Genomic DNA, 16,892 nt, shown 5'->3' with positions numbered 1-16,892 from the left:
TCACCGGGCGTGTCTGTGTGTGTGCGGTTTGGTGTTTCCGGGTGTGTCTGCGTGGGCTGTGTTGGTGCATTGCCAGACATGTCTGTGCGTGAGTGTCTCATTTCCCTATGGCTGGCGGGTCCGTGTTCCTGCCTGACATCTGACACGGGAGGGAGAGGGGTCTTGTCTGTGAGCTCCCTCTAGAGTGGTGCCTGCCTGGCTACCGGCTGTGTCTCAGAGGTCAGTGTGTGCAAGGTGTTTAGTGTAACCCTACCGGCATCTCCCCAGAGTTTGGGTCTGTGTCCCCATGTACGGCACACAGACCCGTGTGCTTCTCCAGCACAGCTGCACGCAGTGACATTCCAGCACACCGCGTGTCCCTCCGGGAGTCACCCTGTACTGCATTTGTTGTTCTGTCCGTCACTGTGTGTTGTGTCTCTGTTACATGCCTTTTTGGTGCAAAGGTGAGCTGTCAGTCAGAGATGTGACCCTATGGGTCATGCCCAGGACTGTGTCCATTTGGTGTGGGCTCTCCTTTCCCTGCCGAGAACACAGCCTGGGTGCCCACACTCAGAGTGTGCTGTGTTTGTGTGGCTGTGTAGTACGCTGCAGCGGAGGGTAGCCCCTGGTGTGGTGTGTGGTGTTGTCGCAGGCTTAGGTGTCAGCTGTGTCAGTGGGTCCCACCTGATGTTTTACGTGATCCAGGGTGTTCACAAAAGGTAGTGTTGGGAAATACTGTGGCAGCATGTTTTGTGTCACTCGGTGTTTGTGTGGCCACGTGTGTTGGAGTATATGGTGTGCCATTTGTGGCTTGTCAGTCAGAGGCGATGCTGCATTTCCATGTCAGGGGCCCCGCCCCCCACCCTCACCCCCGGGGTTACTATTCTAGGTCGTGTCCCTGAGAGGCACCAAAACCTATCCCAGGCTGTTTGGGCTTCTGTGTGTGTCGCTGTGCACTGCGGGTCTCTACACGTGTCCGTTCCCACTGTTCTGACCACACGTTTGAATGGCTCTGGGCGCTGGAGTATGTAGTATGTCCTGGTGAGTCTGTGTGTGCTGTGGATCGTTGTGCGAGTGTGACCTGTCACATGCCATCCGCGTGTGTTTCACTGTGTGCTGGGGGCCTGAGGACTGCCGTGGTGTGTCCCCAAATGTTGTGTGTCCGCACGTGTTGGGCGCCAGTGCACAGGTGTATCACGTCTGGGACGCCGTTAGCACACGGTTCACACAGGGATGTTGAGTGCGGCACGTGGGTGTGACTCAGTAACCTGATGTGTGTCTGCGGAACCGTTGGTGTGTGTTGTGCTAATGGAGCAAGAGAGCCTGGGGGTGACTGTCTGGGCAAGAGGATGTTGTCCCAGTTTCGATTGCAGTTTTCTGCGCCTGTGTGTGAACGGTTTGGGTGGTCACGGGAGCCACAGGGCACTGCCTGCTGTGCTGAGTGCCGGCGTGTGTCACACCATCTGTGTGGTGTCTGGGTGTGGCTGTGGGCTGCAGAGCTCATCGGGGAGTTGTGAGTCACTCACTGTAGGTTGTGGTGTGTGCCCCATGTGTGTTCAGTCCCGTCTCCGGCCGTGGTGTGTATGAGGGTTTGTCACCGGGTGTCTTGTGGTGTCTGGGTGTGGCTGAGTTTAGGTGTGTGTTACAGAGGGCAGACCGTTGTGTGTGACACAATCTATTGTGTGCCAGTATGTGTCTTCATCCACGTGGACGCACGCCTCTTCCTTGCTCTGCCCCAAGACACACCCCAGTCCCTCCTCAGGCTGCGAAGGGTGGTTGGGGAGCCTTCCCTCTGCCCAAGGGCCATGCCGGCCCCTCCCTGCCCTGCCCAGCCGTCACCACCCCCAGAGGGCACAGACTCCTCTGTGCCTCAAAGCAAGAGCCCCAGAGTGAGGAGCAGAGCAGGCCGAGGACCTGCAAGCCACAGTGGCTGCCCTTTGTGTGCTGCGAGGTGGGGGACCCTGGGCAGGAAGCTGGCTGAGCCCCAAGACCGCAGGGGCCATGGGCGGGGAGCTGGTGCCAGGCCTGGGGGCCCTACAGCGGCGAAAGCGGCTGCTGGAGCAGGAGAAGTGGCTGGCTGGCTGGGCGCTAGCGCTGGCGGGAGTTGGCATTGGACTCATGGTGCTGCACGCGGAGATGCTGTGGTTCGGAGGGTGCCCGGTGAGTGGAGCTCTTATCCTGGGCCACGGGAGGCTGGGGGCTGAGACTCCTAGGTCTGAGGGAGGAGGGACTGGTGGTCAGGACCCTAAGTGTGAGGGAGGAGGGGCTGGAGTCCTAAGTCTGAGAGGGGAGGACCCGGGGACCTGAACCCCTAACTCTGAGGGAGGAGGAGCTAGGGGTCTGGACTCCTGGGTATGAAGGAGGAGGGGGCTGAGGGTCTGGACTCCTGGGGCCCAAGGGAGATAAATGCTCAGGGCTCTCTCTGCAAAAAGAAGGGAACATGGGTCTCAGTGTCTCAGTCTTTGAAGGTTTGTATGGGACACCTGGAAGCCCGGGACCCCTTGAGGTCAGGGGGTGGCTGACCAGATCCTCCAGTCTCCCAAGAAGAGATCAGGGGAGGGGTAGCCTCAGGTTCAGTGAAGGAAGGGTGGGGAGAAAGGCTAACTTCTTCCAACTAGGCGGTGGCTCCTTGGTCCTTATCTAAACGCAGGTTTACCCAGTGCCTCCCCAGCAGAGGGCCAGAGACCAAAAAAAACTGGCTGGGGTGGGGGTGGGAAATGGGAAACAGCCCCCTGCCCCTCCCATGTGCATCAGTCCCAGCCTCCCCAGGGTCTGCATGCTATTCTGGGGCATAATGGAGAAGTAGGTGTACAGTGTCTTGGGCTCCTAGGTCCCAGGGGAGGGGGCAGGGAGCCCAGGCTCCTGGGTCTGAAGGAGGTTTAGAGCATCTTTGGGGGAAGGGGGGCCTGATAGAGTCGGTGGGGAGGAAAAGGACAGGTGGGGCCAGGACAGGTCTGAGCAGGCTCTCGGCACATTCCAGCCTCAGTCTGGGCAGCGATGGGGCAGATAGAGGACAGGGGTCAGAATCAGTGGTTTAAGGACAGAACAGATTTGCTTAACCGGAAAGGAGAGGTTGGAGAACTGTCTAGGGTAAGGGATGTGGAGTTGGGCTGGCTGGGGACGCTGACGTGAGGACTGGGTTGGGGGGCATTCCTGGAGGAGGGAAGTTCAGGCTTGGATTTGGGGGTGGTGGCAGAGGAGCGCAGTTCCAAAGAGACCAGGAGCCACACGGAGGGTCAGGGCAAGCCAGCTTCCTCTGGCCTGGGAGCCGAGGCCAGGGCAGCGGGCACGGGGGGGTGGGGCTACCGAAGCCCTGCCAACAGGAAGCATGGCCAGGGCCTACCCGCCGCTCCCACGCTTCAGAACCCCACCCAGCCAGGGAGGTGGGGCCTGAGCTCCCTGCAGATGGAAAGGGACAGGGGGTCTTTCCTTCCTTACTCCCTCTCTCCCCCTTCTCACCTCTCATTTCTTCCTTCCCTCTGCCATTTGCCAGTCTGCTGTCTCCAGCAGCTGGACTCTAGGAAAGCTGCTGCAGCTTTCTGGGCCTCAGTTTCCCCATCTGTAAACTGGGGGTAAGGGTTGAGATACGTGGCCCTAAGGGTCCTCCTCAGCCCCCTTTCTACTTGGGCCTTGACAACATCCATGCCTCCTCTCCACCGCCATCTCAGTCTTAGGAGCCCATTTTGCAGGGACCCAGACACCTGCTCCCCAGGGGGGAGGGGCTGAAGGAGAGGCAGGTGCCCAGCTGGGGAAGTGCAGGGGAACAAGCTGTTGAAATCAGCAGGAGGAGGGGTGGAGAGAGACTGAGACTGAGAGACAGAGACACTGAGAGACAAAGGTGGTGTGAGACAGAGACAATGATGCAGTAAGAGACAATGAAAGACAGAGTTCCCCAAGTTGAGATATACACAGAAAGATGGAAAGTCTGAGAGAAACGGAGACCCTCAGACATAAACAGAGATCGAAACAGAAGCATCCCCAGAGACAGGGAAATTTCAGAGACTGAGTCAGGGGTTTGGGGGAAGAGGAACCAGCAAAGTAGAAGTGGGGTGCCGTGTGGGCAGGAGGTATGTCTAGCGGAGTGGAGTTTGTGACAAACTAAAGAAAGGGACAGGGAACCAGGGAGCCTTAGGAGGATAAGGGGGTAGGGGAGGGCTAAGAACAACAGCACCATTGTTTGGGGAGGGTTGGGGGGGCAGGTCCCCTGGGGCAGGAAATTGGCCCTCTTCCCCTGCACAGAGGTGGGGCCCTGGCCCGCTGGGGGAGCTGGCAGACATCTTTGGAGAAACAGGTGCTGAGCTCAGCAGGGGAGCCCAGGTGGATCCCCCTCCCCGACAACATTTGTCAGGCAGGGACCCCTCCCCACTCCTCCTAGGGGATCCAGCAGTCCCAGGCCCCCCAAACCTCTTCTTCCAGAATTCTAGATCTCTCCAAGGTATTGCCACACAAAGAGAGAGGAAAAAAAAGTCTCTCCGTGGTTTCTGGAGGCCATGTGCTTCCGGCCAGATCTGCCCTGGGCTTAGAGCCAGGAGAGAGGGCAGGGGGAAGGAGATGCAGGGGCCAGGACCCAGGGGCGTTCCTCATAGCTGGGACTGGGGTCTCGGAGACCCAGTGTCCTGGATGTGGTGGGGGGTGGGAGGGTGTCATTCATTCTTGAATATTCATTTCTAGAAATTCATTTCTAGGCTTCTTGGGGAATTGGGAAGGTGGTAGGATCTTCTAAGGCAGGTCGCTTTCTAGGGTTGGACCAGCTGTGTGGTCAGGGAAGGGCGGGGGAACTTTCTGGAGGCCAGATGTCTGTTTCTAGACCTCCCCACTCCCCCACCCCCTAACTGAGGAACTATTTTTGGTGGGGGAGGGGATGGGGAATTAAAAAGGGCTGTGAGCTGTAAGGTCTCCCCTCAGGTGTGGATTGTATGAGAAAGGCTGAAGAGGAGGGTACACACCAGCATCTGAGCCAGGGCTGTCAGGCTGGGAAGGAAGAGACCACTTTCCTTGGGGACCAGATGGTTTTGAGAGTTCCTCAAAACTGAGACACTGGGTGGAACCAGGTGGTGGGGGGAGGACAGGCAGGGAGGAATGGGTGGCGGAGGCCAGGAAATTGGGAATTGAGAAGGGATGGCATTATGGGAGGAAGGTAGAGGGGACTGACCAGTTGGGAACCTAGGATCTTACCCCTTTTTCTGTCCCTTCCAACAGTGGGCGCTCTACCTGTTCCTGGTTAAATGCACCATCAGCATTTCCACCTTCTTGCTCCTTTGTCTTATCGTGGCATTTCACGCCAAAGAGGTCCAGGTAGGGCAGCCCCCACGGCTCCCTGTCAGCTCACACTTTCCACCCTCCTCCTCCTCCTGGTCTGAGTAATGAGGTTTCTCCACCCTGCGATTTGTCCACACCCTCACCCACCGAGATGAGAAGAACCACAGATAGACAGACCGAGCCTCCTGGAGCAACCCAGTCCCATGCACCCCTGCAGCCCTGTCCCCCCTTGCATGCCCATGGATGCTGAGAGCTCCCACCCCCAGGCAGCCTCACTCCAGGCCCAGCCCCCCAGATCTCTGTCCTCCATGCCCGGGGCCCCACCTACTCCAGTTCCAAGTAACCTGAAATCCAGGCTATGTGCCTGAGGGTCCTTCCCTACTCCTGAGCTCCCCACCTCTGTGCCAATTACCCCCTAGACTCCAGGGGTGGGGGGGCGTTCCACACATCACCCCCCTCCCATGTCCTGTCTCATCCTGGTGCTCAACTCTCCACCAGCGCCCTCCCCTCATCCCATCCCCCACATCCCTAGATCCTGTTGCCTCTACCCCTTCCCCTAAAACCTCTGTATATAAAATGGGGGTTATCCATCATGTGTAGTCATTCCCCCCTGTGGCACCTGCTCAGTAGAAAGTACACATTATCATCACTAGTCAAACAGTTAAGTGGCCTGGATTTGTAGCTCAGCTGTGCCACCACAGCTGAAAGACCAGGGCCTGAGTTTCTGCACCTGTAAAATGGGGGTAAAATGCTTTCAATTTCACTGTGTTGGGAGCATTCCCTGAGTCATAACCTGTAAAGCAGATAGAGCAGTGCCTGGCCCATTCAAAGTGCCCTGTAAATGTTGGCTATGGGGCGCGGTTTTCAGTTAATTACTCCCCCGGCCCCAGAAACAGGAGGAGGTGGCTCCGTGCATCAGGACTGTAGGCTCCCAGGAGGCAGGGCTTTCTGCTCTGTGCACCGGTACCTTCAATATATAGAACAATGTGGGGGTACACAGGAAATTCTGGAAGCGGGCCGAAACCGAGGGGGAGGGCCTTAGGAAGAAAGTGGAGAGAGGTCCTCCTCAAGGTCCTGCCCCACTCCTTCCCCACCCTCCCCAACCCCACCCACCCTGACCCTGGTGGACGGCCCCCCTTATCTCCTGGTTCTGGCAGGCGGGCGGCCACCTGACCTTCTTGTGACCCCCTCCCCCGTCTGTCCCTTCCCCGCAGTTGTTCATGACCGACAACGGGCTCCGGGACTGGCGCGTGGCGCTGACCGGGCGGCAGGCGGCGCAGATCGTGCTGGAGCTGGCTGTGTGCGCGCTGCATCCCGCGCCGGTGCAGGGTCCGCCGTGTGCCCAGGGTTTGGGGTCCGGGCCCACGGCGGCGGCAACGCAGTCCTGGCCGGGCTTTCTGGATGAGGGCGAGGCGCTGCTGTCGCTGGCCATGCTGCTGCGCCTCTACCTGGTGCCCCGCGCCGTCCTCCTGCGCAGCGGCGTCTTGCTCAACGCGTCCTACCGCAGCATCGGCGCCCTCAACCAGGTCCGCTTCCGCCACTGGTTCGTGGCCAAGCTGTACATGAACACGCACCCCGGTCGCCTGCTGCTCTGCCTCACGCTTGGCCTCTGGCTCACCACCGCCTGGGTGCTGTCGGTGGCTGAGAGGTGAGGGTGCTGCGGTGAAGGTTGGGGGTTCTTAGAGCATCTGGAGAAGCCGCTCACAGCCCCAGCTGCCCCCCGGGGTCCGCACTCATCCACTGGGCAGGGAGGAACCAACGGGCCAGCTCCCGCCCTTCCTCCGCTTGCAGCCTCCAGTCTCCCCAGACACACACAGACCCTAGCAAGCCCTTCCTTCCCCGCTTCCACCTGTTCAGTCTCTAAACACAGGTACTGGGGCCTGGCCAAAGGTTGCAACTGCCTCCTTGGAGGATATGGACACCTTTTCTGAATTAGCACAGATGCACTGGGGTGCTCCCCGCCATCCTGGGACGGTGGTGATTTGGGGCTGCTCTGGAAGGGAATTTCCTGCAGGGAATGGATGGAGGATTCCAGGCTGCCTACTGGACAGACTGCAAGCTGGGCCTCAGGTCCTCTCTCTTACAGATAAAGACAGTGACATTAATCTTAGCCAGTTGGTCCTAAGGTGTGGTTCCAGAACTGGCAGTGTCACCTGGGAGCCTGCTGCAAATCCAAATTCTCAGGCCCTACCCACACCTAACAAATCCAAAACTCTGGCAGGTGGGGGCCAAGCAGTCTGTTTTTAACAAGGCATTCTGACCCCGGCTCAAGTTTGGGACATCTGGTTTAGTACATCTGGCAAAGGATTTTTTTTTTTAAGATTTTATTTATTTATTTGATAGAGATCACAAGCAGGCACAGAGGCAGGCAGAGAGAGAGAGAGAGGAGGAAGCAGGCCCCCCGCTGAGTAGAGAGCCCGATGCAGGGCTCGATCCCAGGACCCCGGGACCATGACCTGAGCCAAAGGCAGAGGCTTTAACCCACTGAGCCACCCAGGCACCCCTGGGAAAGGATTCTTGAGGGGAGGTGGGGAAAGACAAGCACTGGCTTTAGATCCTTTCTCTCTGACCCTCTGTTTCCTCATCTGTGAAATGGGTGTGAAATTTTACCATCTTTGAATTCTAATCCAGCAATTCTAATCTTTGAGGATTTTTTTTAAAGATTTTATTTATTTATTTGACAGACAGAGATCACAAGTAGGCAGAGAGGCAGGCAGAGAGAGAGAGGGGGCAAGCAGGCTCCCCACAGAGCACAGCAGAGAGCCTGATGCGGGGGTTCGATCCCAGGACCCTGGGATCATGACCTGAGCTGAAGGCAGAGGCTTTAACCCGCTGAGCCACCCAGGCACCCCTCTTTCAGGATTTTTAACTGATACATCTTGTAGGCTCTGTTTTCCTGCCACCATGTTTCTCATCTGAAAAATGGGAGGATGGGTAAGGGGGGTCAAATTTCTCAACCCCAGGGCAGAAGTCCTCAAACTTGAATGTACTTCCAGATGAGGGGAGTAGGGCTTAACAGTGCAAATTCAGTCCCCACATCCAAACACTAGAGTAGTGGGTCTGACATGTCTTGGGCCTCACGAATGAAGTGTTCCTTGCTGACCCTTATACAAGGGGTCTGTGGGCTCAAGTTTAGACAAATCAGGATTTTCAGTCCCTTCCATGGCTCAAATTAAATGTCCCCTTCTATGAAGTGGGGGGAAGGGAGGGCAGGATCCTGCCTTTTTAGTCTTGACAGGACCACCTGTAGGCCATAAAGCATCTTTATGAACATTAGAAAAAGGCACCTCTGGGGTGCCTGGCTGGCTCAGTTGGTGGAGTATATGAATCCTGATCTTGGGGTTGTGAGTTTGAACCCCACACTGGGTGTAGAGGTTAATTTAAAAAAATTAAATCTGAAAGAAAGAGAGAGAGAGAAAAGAAGAGAAGAGAAGAGAAGAGAAAAGAGAAAAAAATCACCCCTTCCTCTGTGTGTATGCAGATCCCTGCCAGGGTGTGACAAGAGGACTCTGGGCTGGGTTTCTGTCCCCTCTCAACCTCTCAACCTGCTCAGAAAGCAGCAGTCCTGGTAGCCTAACGAAAACCAAACAAGCCTTGGAATTGGCTGGATCCAGGTTCAAATGCCACAGCCCAGAAAGGCTGAGCATATCTTGCCCAGCTCGCAACAGCAGAGAGGAAGCCAGGCAGGCTCTCCAAAGCCCAGAATTTACAGACTTTTTCTCTGAATGCTTCTGGGGACTGTGGGTGTGTTAGGAAGGAGAATATCAGACATCAAGGGAAGCCCTGGGGTAGGGTTTTAGAACTAACCCATCCTTCCCCACAGGCAGGCCGTTAATGCCACCGGACACCTTTCAGACACACTGTGGCTGATCCCCATCACATTCCTGACCATTGGCTATGGAGACGTGGTGCCAGGCACCATGTGGGGCAAGATTGTTTGTCTCTGCACTGGAGTCATGGTGAGTACAGCCCCCTACAGGACCCTACCCCTACCCCCAACTGCGTATCTCTTGGGCCCAAAGAAATCATGGAGCCAACAAAGGGACTCAAGGACACCACCCCCAAGGAACTTGGGTATCTGGACACCCACAGCCCCATTTCCTTTCAAAATCCAAGAACCCATCCCCTAAATCCTTGTTCTCCTTGGAACTTAGGACCCTAGACCTCACCATCCTGGAAAACATAGGCCCCTGACTTCCCAGCCCCATTTCCTTCCAGAATCCAGGAATCCACCCTGAGCCTCATGAAGGCTCAGACATCCTCCTCCTCACCCCCTTACCCTCTCAGTCTAGGACACAGGCCCTTGGTTTCCCAGCTTATCCAGGACACAGGAACCTAGTCTCCAGCCTCCACTAGGGCTTCATCCAAAGCCTGCCTGTGGGGTCAGTCTGCCTGTCTTCAGATCCTGCTTCTGCCACTTCCAAGCTGGGATCAAGCCTATAATGAAACGGGGATGCTGATACTAATGTATTCCTCATGGGGTTCCTGAGATGAGTTAAACCACACATAGGGTCTCAGCACCCAGCACATAGGAAATGCTTGGCAAATGGGTCAAGGGGTGGGGGTGGGAAGGCTGTCATTTGTAACTGGTCGCAAGCATCCAGCTGCCCACTCTAGCTCATGTCAAGGATGAGGCAGAGGCTCCCCAGAGTTGGTCTCCTCCTGAAACCAGACACCTACCACCTTCCCTTCATAGACCCAGGCATCCAGCTCCCCCTTCCTAGCCCCTATCCTCATCCAGGACCCAGCACCAAAGCCTTGGCCTTCACCTCCCCTTGCGATTTGGCTCCCCCTACCCAGGGCTGCCGGCCCCCAGTCCTGATGCTGTCCCAGAAAAGATATGCTACATTTCCACTGGTCACGGATGGGGTAATGGGAAAGTGTGATCCCCTCCCCAGAGGAGTGAGTCTTTGGGACCAAGAAAGAGGGGCCAAGATCCAGCCAGGAAAACACTCCCAAAGGGTCAGGGACCCTCGGGGCTGCCTGGGACCTCCTTCCGCATTTGACACAAGGAGAAACAGACCTAGAGAGATCAGGCAATTTGCACTTGAGCTCACAGCTCAGTTCCTGGCAGGGAGGTTCCCTGACACAATGGGATAATCACAAGTAACTTTATCAAGTACAGACTCTGTGCCAGCCTCTGCGCTGAAGCCTTTCCAGGTGTTCACTTAAGGAACCCACAGAGTAATACTGTGAGGGCATGCCCATTTTATAGGGAAGAAAGTGAGCCCCTGAGACATTAAGTAACGTGCTCAGAGCTGGGCTTGGGACACAAGTGTTCCTGGAACCGGTGTTTATAACCAGTAAATTGTTCAGAGTGTTCTTGAGCTGAGACACACTTTGGGGAAGGGGAAGACTTCAGAAGAAAATTCACTGTAACTCAGGGAAGAACAGCAGGTACCACCAAGCAGCTGGCGGTTCAGAGGTCTTGGGAGAAGCGGGCAGTGTTCAGACCAAGATGCTCGGGAAGCTACAGCAGATTGAGGTCAGGCTGAGTTGGCTGAAGGCTCTGAAAGCGAGGGTAAGAAGTTTGGGGCAGTAGGGTAAAGGGGCAGGGTCATAATGTTAGATCTCCCTCAGGTCCGGGTCAGGAGATGGTCCAGGAGGGAAAGGACGGGGCCAGAACTGGCCAGGAGCCACAGGGGTGGAAGGAGGGGGAGGGACACCTTTGGTGACCTGATGGCTAAGTGGCTGTGAGCAGTGGGAGGAAGGGCTCCCGAAGGAGCCCAAGCTCTACCTCTCACCCAAGATCAGCCCTTCTCCCCTTCTCCAATCATACCTTTAACAAAAGAGCATTCTGGGGGCGCCTGGGTGGCTCAGTGGGTTAAAGCCTCTGCCTTCAGCTCAGGTCATGATCTCAGGGTCCTGGGATCGAGCCCCGCATCGGGATCTCTGCTCAGTGAGGAGCCTGCTTCCTCCTCTCTCTCTCTGCCTGCCTCTCTGCCTGCTTGTGATCTCTCTCTCTCTGTCAAATAAATAAATTTTTAAAAATCTTAAGAAAAAAAAAAAAGAGCATTCTGGTGCTCCCACAAGTGGGACTCAGACACATGACCTCTGATCCTGGCTCCACCCCCTCGGGGTGTGTGGGACCCCGATTCCCCTCTCTGGGCCTGCTCATCTGTCCACCGGGGGTGGTCTGGCCTGCCTTCTGTGGCTGTTGGGAGGGTTCTAGGAGGGAGTCTGGTGGCCCCGGAGCCCCACCGCCCTCCGTCATAGTGTCTGCTGTGCCCACAGGGGGTCTGCTGCACAGCCCTGCTGGTGGCCGTGGTGGCCCGGAAGCTGGAGTTTAATAAGGCAGAGAAGCACGTGCACAACTTCATGATGGACATCCAGTACGCCAAAGAGGTGAGGATGGGCATATGGCACCCACGGCACATGCCTCCCTCAGACCCAGGAGTCCAGACACCACCCCCTCCTCCTCCCAGAGCCCTAGGGGTCTGCCTCCACTGACACTGTGCCCACCCCCAGATGAAGGAATCAGCTGCCCGAGTGCTGCAAGAGGCCTGGATGTTTTACAAACACACACGTAGGAAGGAGCGCGGGGCTGCCCGCAGGCACCAGCGCAGGCTGCTGGCCGCCATCAACAGGTGAGGGCCTCCCTCTGTTTTCATCTCCTCCCTTCCACATGGTGTGTGGCAACGAATGTGCGTGTGCAGCCAGGCTGGGACACCGGCGTGCAGGCCCGCTGAACAGATGTCCACCTAGACCTCACAGTGACTCTGTGATGGATTGTCCTGCACGTCTGTGTCTGTGGGTCCGCGCCAATCTGTATGGGGGGGGCAGTCAGGATACCTGGGGCACTACCTAAGAGATGGGCTTAGGGGGGTTTCAGCTCTGGCAACCCTTCCTCACCGGACCACATCTATGTGAGTCTCTCCTCCGCTTAGCCCATCCCCAAGCTGGGATCACTTCTGAACTCCAGCTTTTTCCCACAGGTTCCGCCAGGTACGACTGAAACACAGAAAGCTCCGGGAACAAGTGAACTCCATGGTGGACATCTCCAAGGTACCAGGACCCTGTGGGAGGAAGGGTCTGGAAGAAAAGGGAGGCCAGGGCAGCTGGCAGGGACATCCGGCCCCAGCATAACGAACACTGGCAGGGGTCTGGCAAACACACACGCGTTCAACAAAGGTTTGTGGTTGAATGAATGATATGACAGTTTCTTAAACTCATGGAGGGGACCGATCCCTTTTAACCTTAGAAAAAGAAATTGCACGAAGAACTGTAGTGTTTGGTTTTACGTTATTTTTATTGTCGAGTTAATGTGGACGAATACAAAATTCCTTCCAACTATGACTCTTAGACAGCAATAAAACCAAAGCAAATATACAAACCAAGTTCAAACACAAATGGCAAGACCAATAAAACACAAATTAACAAATCTGAAACAGACAGGGCACATTGTTTCAGTAAAAGGCCATCTCTGCTGCTATTGCGAAGAGGGGCCCTGGGCCACGGGGCTGACTCCGCTTGCCGTTCTCCGGCTGGGACCACCGGATTCGGCCGGTGCTTGGGGATGGTAACGTCACACCCCTTGGCTTGACTCACAGCACCTTTTGCTTATTAAGCGGCCTTTGCTTTTTCTCATTAGCCCGAGACAATTCAAACAGTGGCCCTTGGCACCAAGGCCATGGCAAGCAGTCACAGATGCAGGGCCCCTAAACTGCACGGCAGGTCTCAGTGAGGAGGTGGGGGCCTCGATCTGCCAGAACTGGCAGGTCATAATTTCTGAAGATTAGCCAGCCAAAAACCGAGAGTTCAAGAATTCTCATAGAAAGCTCACACACCTTGAGGATAAAGCTGTGGCTCCTAGTCTGAGAAGCTGATGAAAGGGCTATGTGGATCCTGAAGTGGTTCATCAGTTCCACAAACGCTAGGCCTTACCGGAGGGGCCACCTTGGGCACGTCATTTAACAGTTCCAGGCCCATTTCCGTAGTTGTAAAAACGGGAACGGAATCCTCACTCCCCAGGCTTTTAAGAGGATTTAAACCATGTGTGAAAAGCACTGAGCCCGGCAGCTGGGAGAGGAGGAAGTCTAGCGCAGCGGCTGCTACCTCCCACCCTCCCCCTCTCTGCCCAGATGCACATGATCCTGTGTGACTTGCAGCTGGGTCTGAGCAGCTCACATCAGGCCCTGGAGAAGCGGATGGACGCCCTGGCAGGGAAGCTGGACACGCTGACTGAGCTGCTTAGCACTGCCCTGGGGTCGAGGCGGCTTCCAGAACCAAGCCAGGAGGCCACGTAGCTGGTGAGGCAGCTGGGACTCGGGCAGAAAAACATCCCGGAGAAATGGTGCCTGTAGATAGCACCTCTTGTGGCCAAAGGACTAGGGGATGGCCTTGGAGATGATGCTACTCTTTCTCTTCTGCTCTGCCTATCCGGAGGAGAGGACTCAAGTTTGGGGCTGGACTGGCAGTCCTGGGAGGAAGGAGACATTCTTTCTCCCCTTTGCTGACCCTCAAGACCCTCTCCCTTCCTTTGCATGGTCTGTCTGCCTCTTCTTGGGCATGTTCCTAGTTTCTGTCCAGATGCCTGGTCTCTTGGTGGCAGGTACACCCACCCTCTTTCTTCCCCCTTAGTCCACTGGTGTCTGTCTGTCTCCACCTCAGCGTCCCTGCTCTTGCTCTCCCTCCCTCTGGTTTCCGGCCCATCTATCCATCTCTCTGCTTGTCTCCCCAGGACCCACGGAGGAAGAACCAAGCTACTTTCCCCAGGATTGAGGTGGAGGACACTGTCCCTGCTACTCCTGACCCAGCCCTATGAATAAAGCACCTCAAGTGCAAGGACCAAAGGGGCCCCACCTTAGGGTGGTCTCACTCACTGACTGACTGAGGAGACACTGGCTCAAGGAGAAAGGCTGTGGCCACACACACCCAAACCCCTGCCCCAAAAGGGAAAATGGTCTCACTACTATCCCACATACCCTGGACAAAAACATCCTTACTATGCTGCTATGGATGACCTCCAGCTTTCAGTTAGAAGTGGAGGTGCCTGGGGGCTGAGACTCCTGGGTCCCAGAGGAGGAGGGGACTGGGGGCCCAGAGTCCAAGATCCTGGGCTGCCTTAGTGACCACGGAATTGCCGAGCTAATGGAACCGGGCCTGAGGCTGAGGTGGCGGGAGGCAGCGCCCCCTGGCGGGAGGTCCAGGAGGACACAGTTTGCCAGAGCTGCAGAGAGTATCTGGTGCAGAGAAGGGGGGGGGGGGGGGGTACAGCTCACCAGTCTCTGCTCTTAACTTTGTAATAAACGTTCAACAAAGCCAGAAGAAGCTGCTATTTCTTTCTAAACATATGTACATTCCCGACAGGCAGGTCATCTAGCGTAAGGCCTTTGCCCTGTCCATTTCCCAATCTATAAAGCAGACACCTACTCCAAGTCCCCTCCCAGCTCCATAGGCCACAACTAGGCCATGAAGTCTTCAACAGCCCCCACCCCACAGATCTGAGGCTAAGAGCAAGGGCTTCAAACCCAGGTTTTGGTTCAGGGTCCAAAGCCTAACTCTGCCATCCACTGGCTGTGTGACTCTGGGCAAGTGGCTTCACTTCTCTGAACAATTTACCTCACCTCTAAGATGGGTCCACCTTCCCATGGAACTGCTGTGAAGACGGCAACAGAGAGTGGCACAAAGGGTCGGGTATTTAGCAAGAACCAATCACTCAAGAGGCAGTTGATCATTTTTATTATTGCTATTGATTTTCAGACACAACACACAGCTGCTGTTTCTTCTGCTGCCCTCTCCCCCCCAACTCATCTCACCAGAACCTAGATGACTACTCACCCATCAGGAGACTAACAAGAACCCCAAACCACCCCACATACTCATTTCATTATCCGCTACTACTCAGACAGGAAAAGGGAAGGGGTTGGCACTTCTGAAGGTCCTACTGTGTGCCCTGCTTCTGTAATTCACCACAATGACTTCCCGCCCTGCCCCACCCCATTGTAAAGATGCAGAAACTGAGCTTTCAAGAGGAGCCCAGTCTAGAGCCCGGGAATCTGGCTGCAGGCCCCCGATTCACAGCCAGCCTGCCTGCCCTGGCGCTAAGCCCTCCTTCTGCCCTGTCTAAGGTGAGTCAGAGACAGAGTGGCCTTGGACTGAGGCCTTCCCACTGAGGTTTCACTTCCCACAGCCACTTCATTCTACTTTGAGAAGCTGATTCACCCTTGCTTCCTTCGATTTGCGGGGAAGCCCGGGCTTCGAGTCATCCTTTTCTGCTGAGCTATCTTTAGATTTCCCTCCAAATCCACAGCAAGCCTCATGCGTCGGCCCTGAGAGCTAAACTGGGGCTTGCACCACCCACTGCCACAGACTGCCCTTCCTCTGGACGCCAGCCCACCTGGGAGCAGAGGAGACAGGAACTAGATGGGATCTCTGATGACATTTCCAACACCCTCCCCCTGCAGGAAGCCCTCCTCGCAGTGTTGCCAATCTCCTACCAAACTTATTCCCCCTGGTCACACCCCACTGCCGCCGGCACACTCCTTTAGGCCTCAGCTTGGATGTCCCCTTCTCTAGGGAGTCCTTTCTCAAGTTCTCACAGTCCCGTGAATCTTGTCTCTATCGCAATTTTTTTATTAAAAGATTTTATGTATTTGGCAGAGAGAGACAGCATAAGCAGGGGGAACGGCAAAGGGAGAGGGAGAAGCAGGCCCCCTGCTGAGCAGGGAGCCCACACCGTGGGGCTTGAACCCAGGACCCTGGGAACAGGGCCTGAGCTGAAGGCAGACACTGAACTGAACCACCCAGGTGCCCCTTTATCACAATATTTTTTGAGCCCAGCACCACGCTCAGCCCTTTATATATAAATGACTTCATAAATTCTCTAAAAGGAGGCAAAGTGGGTATTGTGGCCTCGTTTTATGTATGGGGTAACCGAGGCAGAGAGAGATTTAAGAAACCTGCCCACAGTCACTGTACAGACTGGGGCGGGGAGGGCTGGGATCTGACCCAGGCAGCTTGGCTCCAGAGCCCCAGCACATAGCCAGCAGGCCCATTCATTAGCTCAGAGATCATAGCACCATATTTTCATTTTTGTTCTCTACTGTGTTTTCAATGTCAAGGGCTGGCACATGCAGGGCCTCAGTGACGATCACTGAATGAAAACACTGAAGACCTGGGGTGGCCCAAACTCCTCACCTTCTACCACGGTAGTTTCTGCTGAGACGAGGTAGGAACTGGTTAGAAGGGGCTCTTCACTAAGAAACTAAGAGAATGGGGCACCTGGGTGGCTGTTATTAAGCATCTGCCTTCGGCTCAGGTCAAGATCCCAGAGTCCTGGGATCGAGTCCCATATCGGGCTCCCTGGTGGGCGGGAAGCCTGCTTCTCCCTCTCCCACAACCCCCCCGCCCGCCCCGGCCCGCTTGTTTCCCTCTCTTGCTGTGTCTCTCTCTGTCAAATAAGTAAATAAAATCTTAAAAAAAAAAGAGAGAGAGAGAGAGAGAGAGAGAGTGAGAAAGAGACTAAGAGAACACATGGGAGATTTGCTCTGAAGCATCTTGCATCTGCCCCCGCCTACCTGCTCCCGTTCCCCAAAGCGGGGCATCGGTCCTGAGGCCCCCCCTCCCAGCAGTTTCTGCACTGTGCCTCATGAAATCCGCACTTCCTCAAGGCCCTGCACCGGGGGCTGGGACTGTAGGCATGAATCAGAGAG

General features: G+C 55.7%; 1 protein-coding gene across 3 annotated transcripts; it reads left to right on the top strand.

The window, feature by feature from the left end:
- Positions 1-1,283: 1,283 nt before the first annotated feature.
- Positions 1,284-15,265, top strand: KCNN4 (potassium calcium-activated channel subfamily N member 4). 3 transcript variants are annotated; one of them, XM_032839384.1, is made up of 9 exons: positions 1,286-2,139; positions 5,179-5,274; positions 6,453-6,886; positions 9,062-9,197; positions 11,473-11,583; positions 11,707-11,825; positions 12,174-12,243; positions 13,320-13,487; positions 14,941-15,265. In XM_032839384.1, the coding sequence occupies exons 1-8, from the start codon at positions 1,981-1,983 to the stop codon at positions 13,482-13,484; spliced, it is 1,290 nt and encodes a 429-aa protein (XP_032695275.1). In that variant the 5' UTR covers positions 1,286-1,980; the 3' UTR covers positions 13,485-13,487; positions 14,941-15,265. The 3 variants fall into 3 exon arrangements, with proteins under 3 accessions (XP_032695276.1, XP_032695275.1, XP_032695274.1); XM_032839383.1 differs by lacking the exon at positions 14,941-15,265 and adding an exon at positions 13,919-14,505 and having other exon boundaries at positions 1,288-2,139; XM_032839385.1 differs by lacking the exon at positions 13,320-13,487 and having other exon boundaries at positions 1,284-2,139.
- The last annotated feature ends 1,627 nt before the right edge of the window (positions 15,266-16,892 follow it).

Source organism: Lontra canadensis, unplaced genomic scaffold, assembly GCF_010015895.1.
Source record: "Lontra canadensis isolate GAN:19392208 unplaced genomic scaffold, GSC_riverotter_1.0 scaffold107, whole genome shotgun sequence".
Taxonomy (NCBI): Eukaryota; Metazoa; Chordata; class Mammalia; order Carnivora; family Mustelidae; genus Lontra; species Lontra canadensis.
Note: the sequence above shows the minus strand (reverse complement) of the source record. Positions and strands in the feature narration are given on the sequence as shown.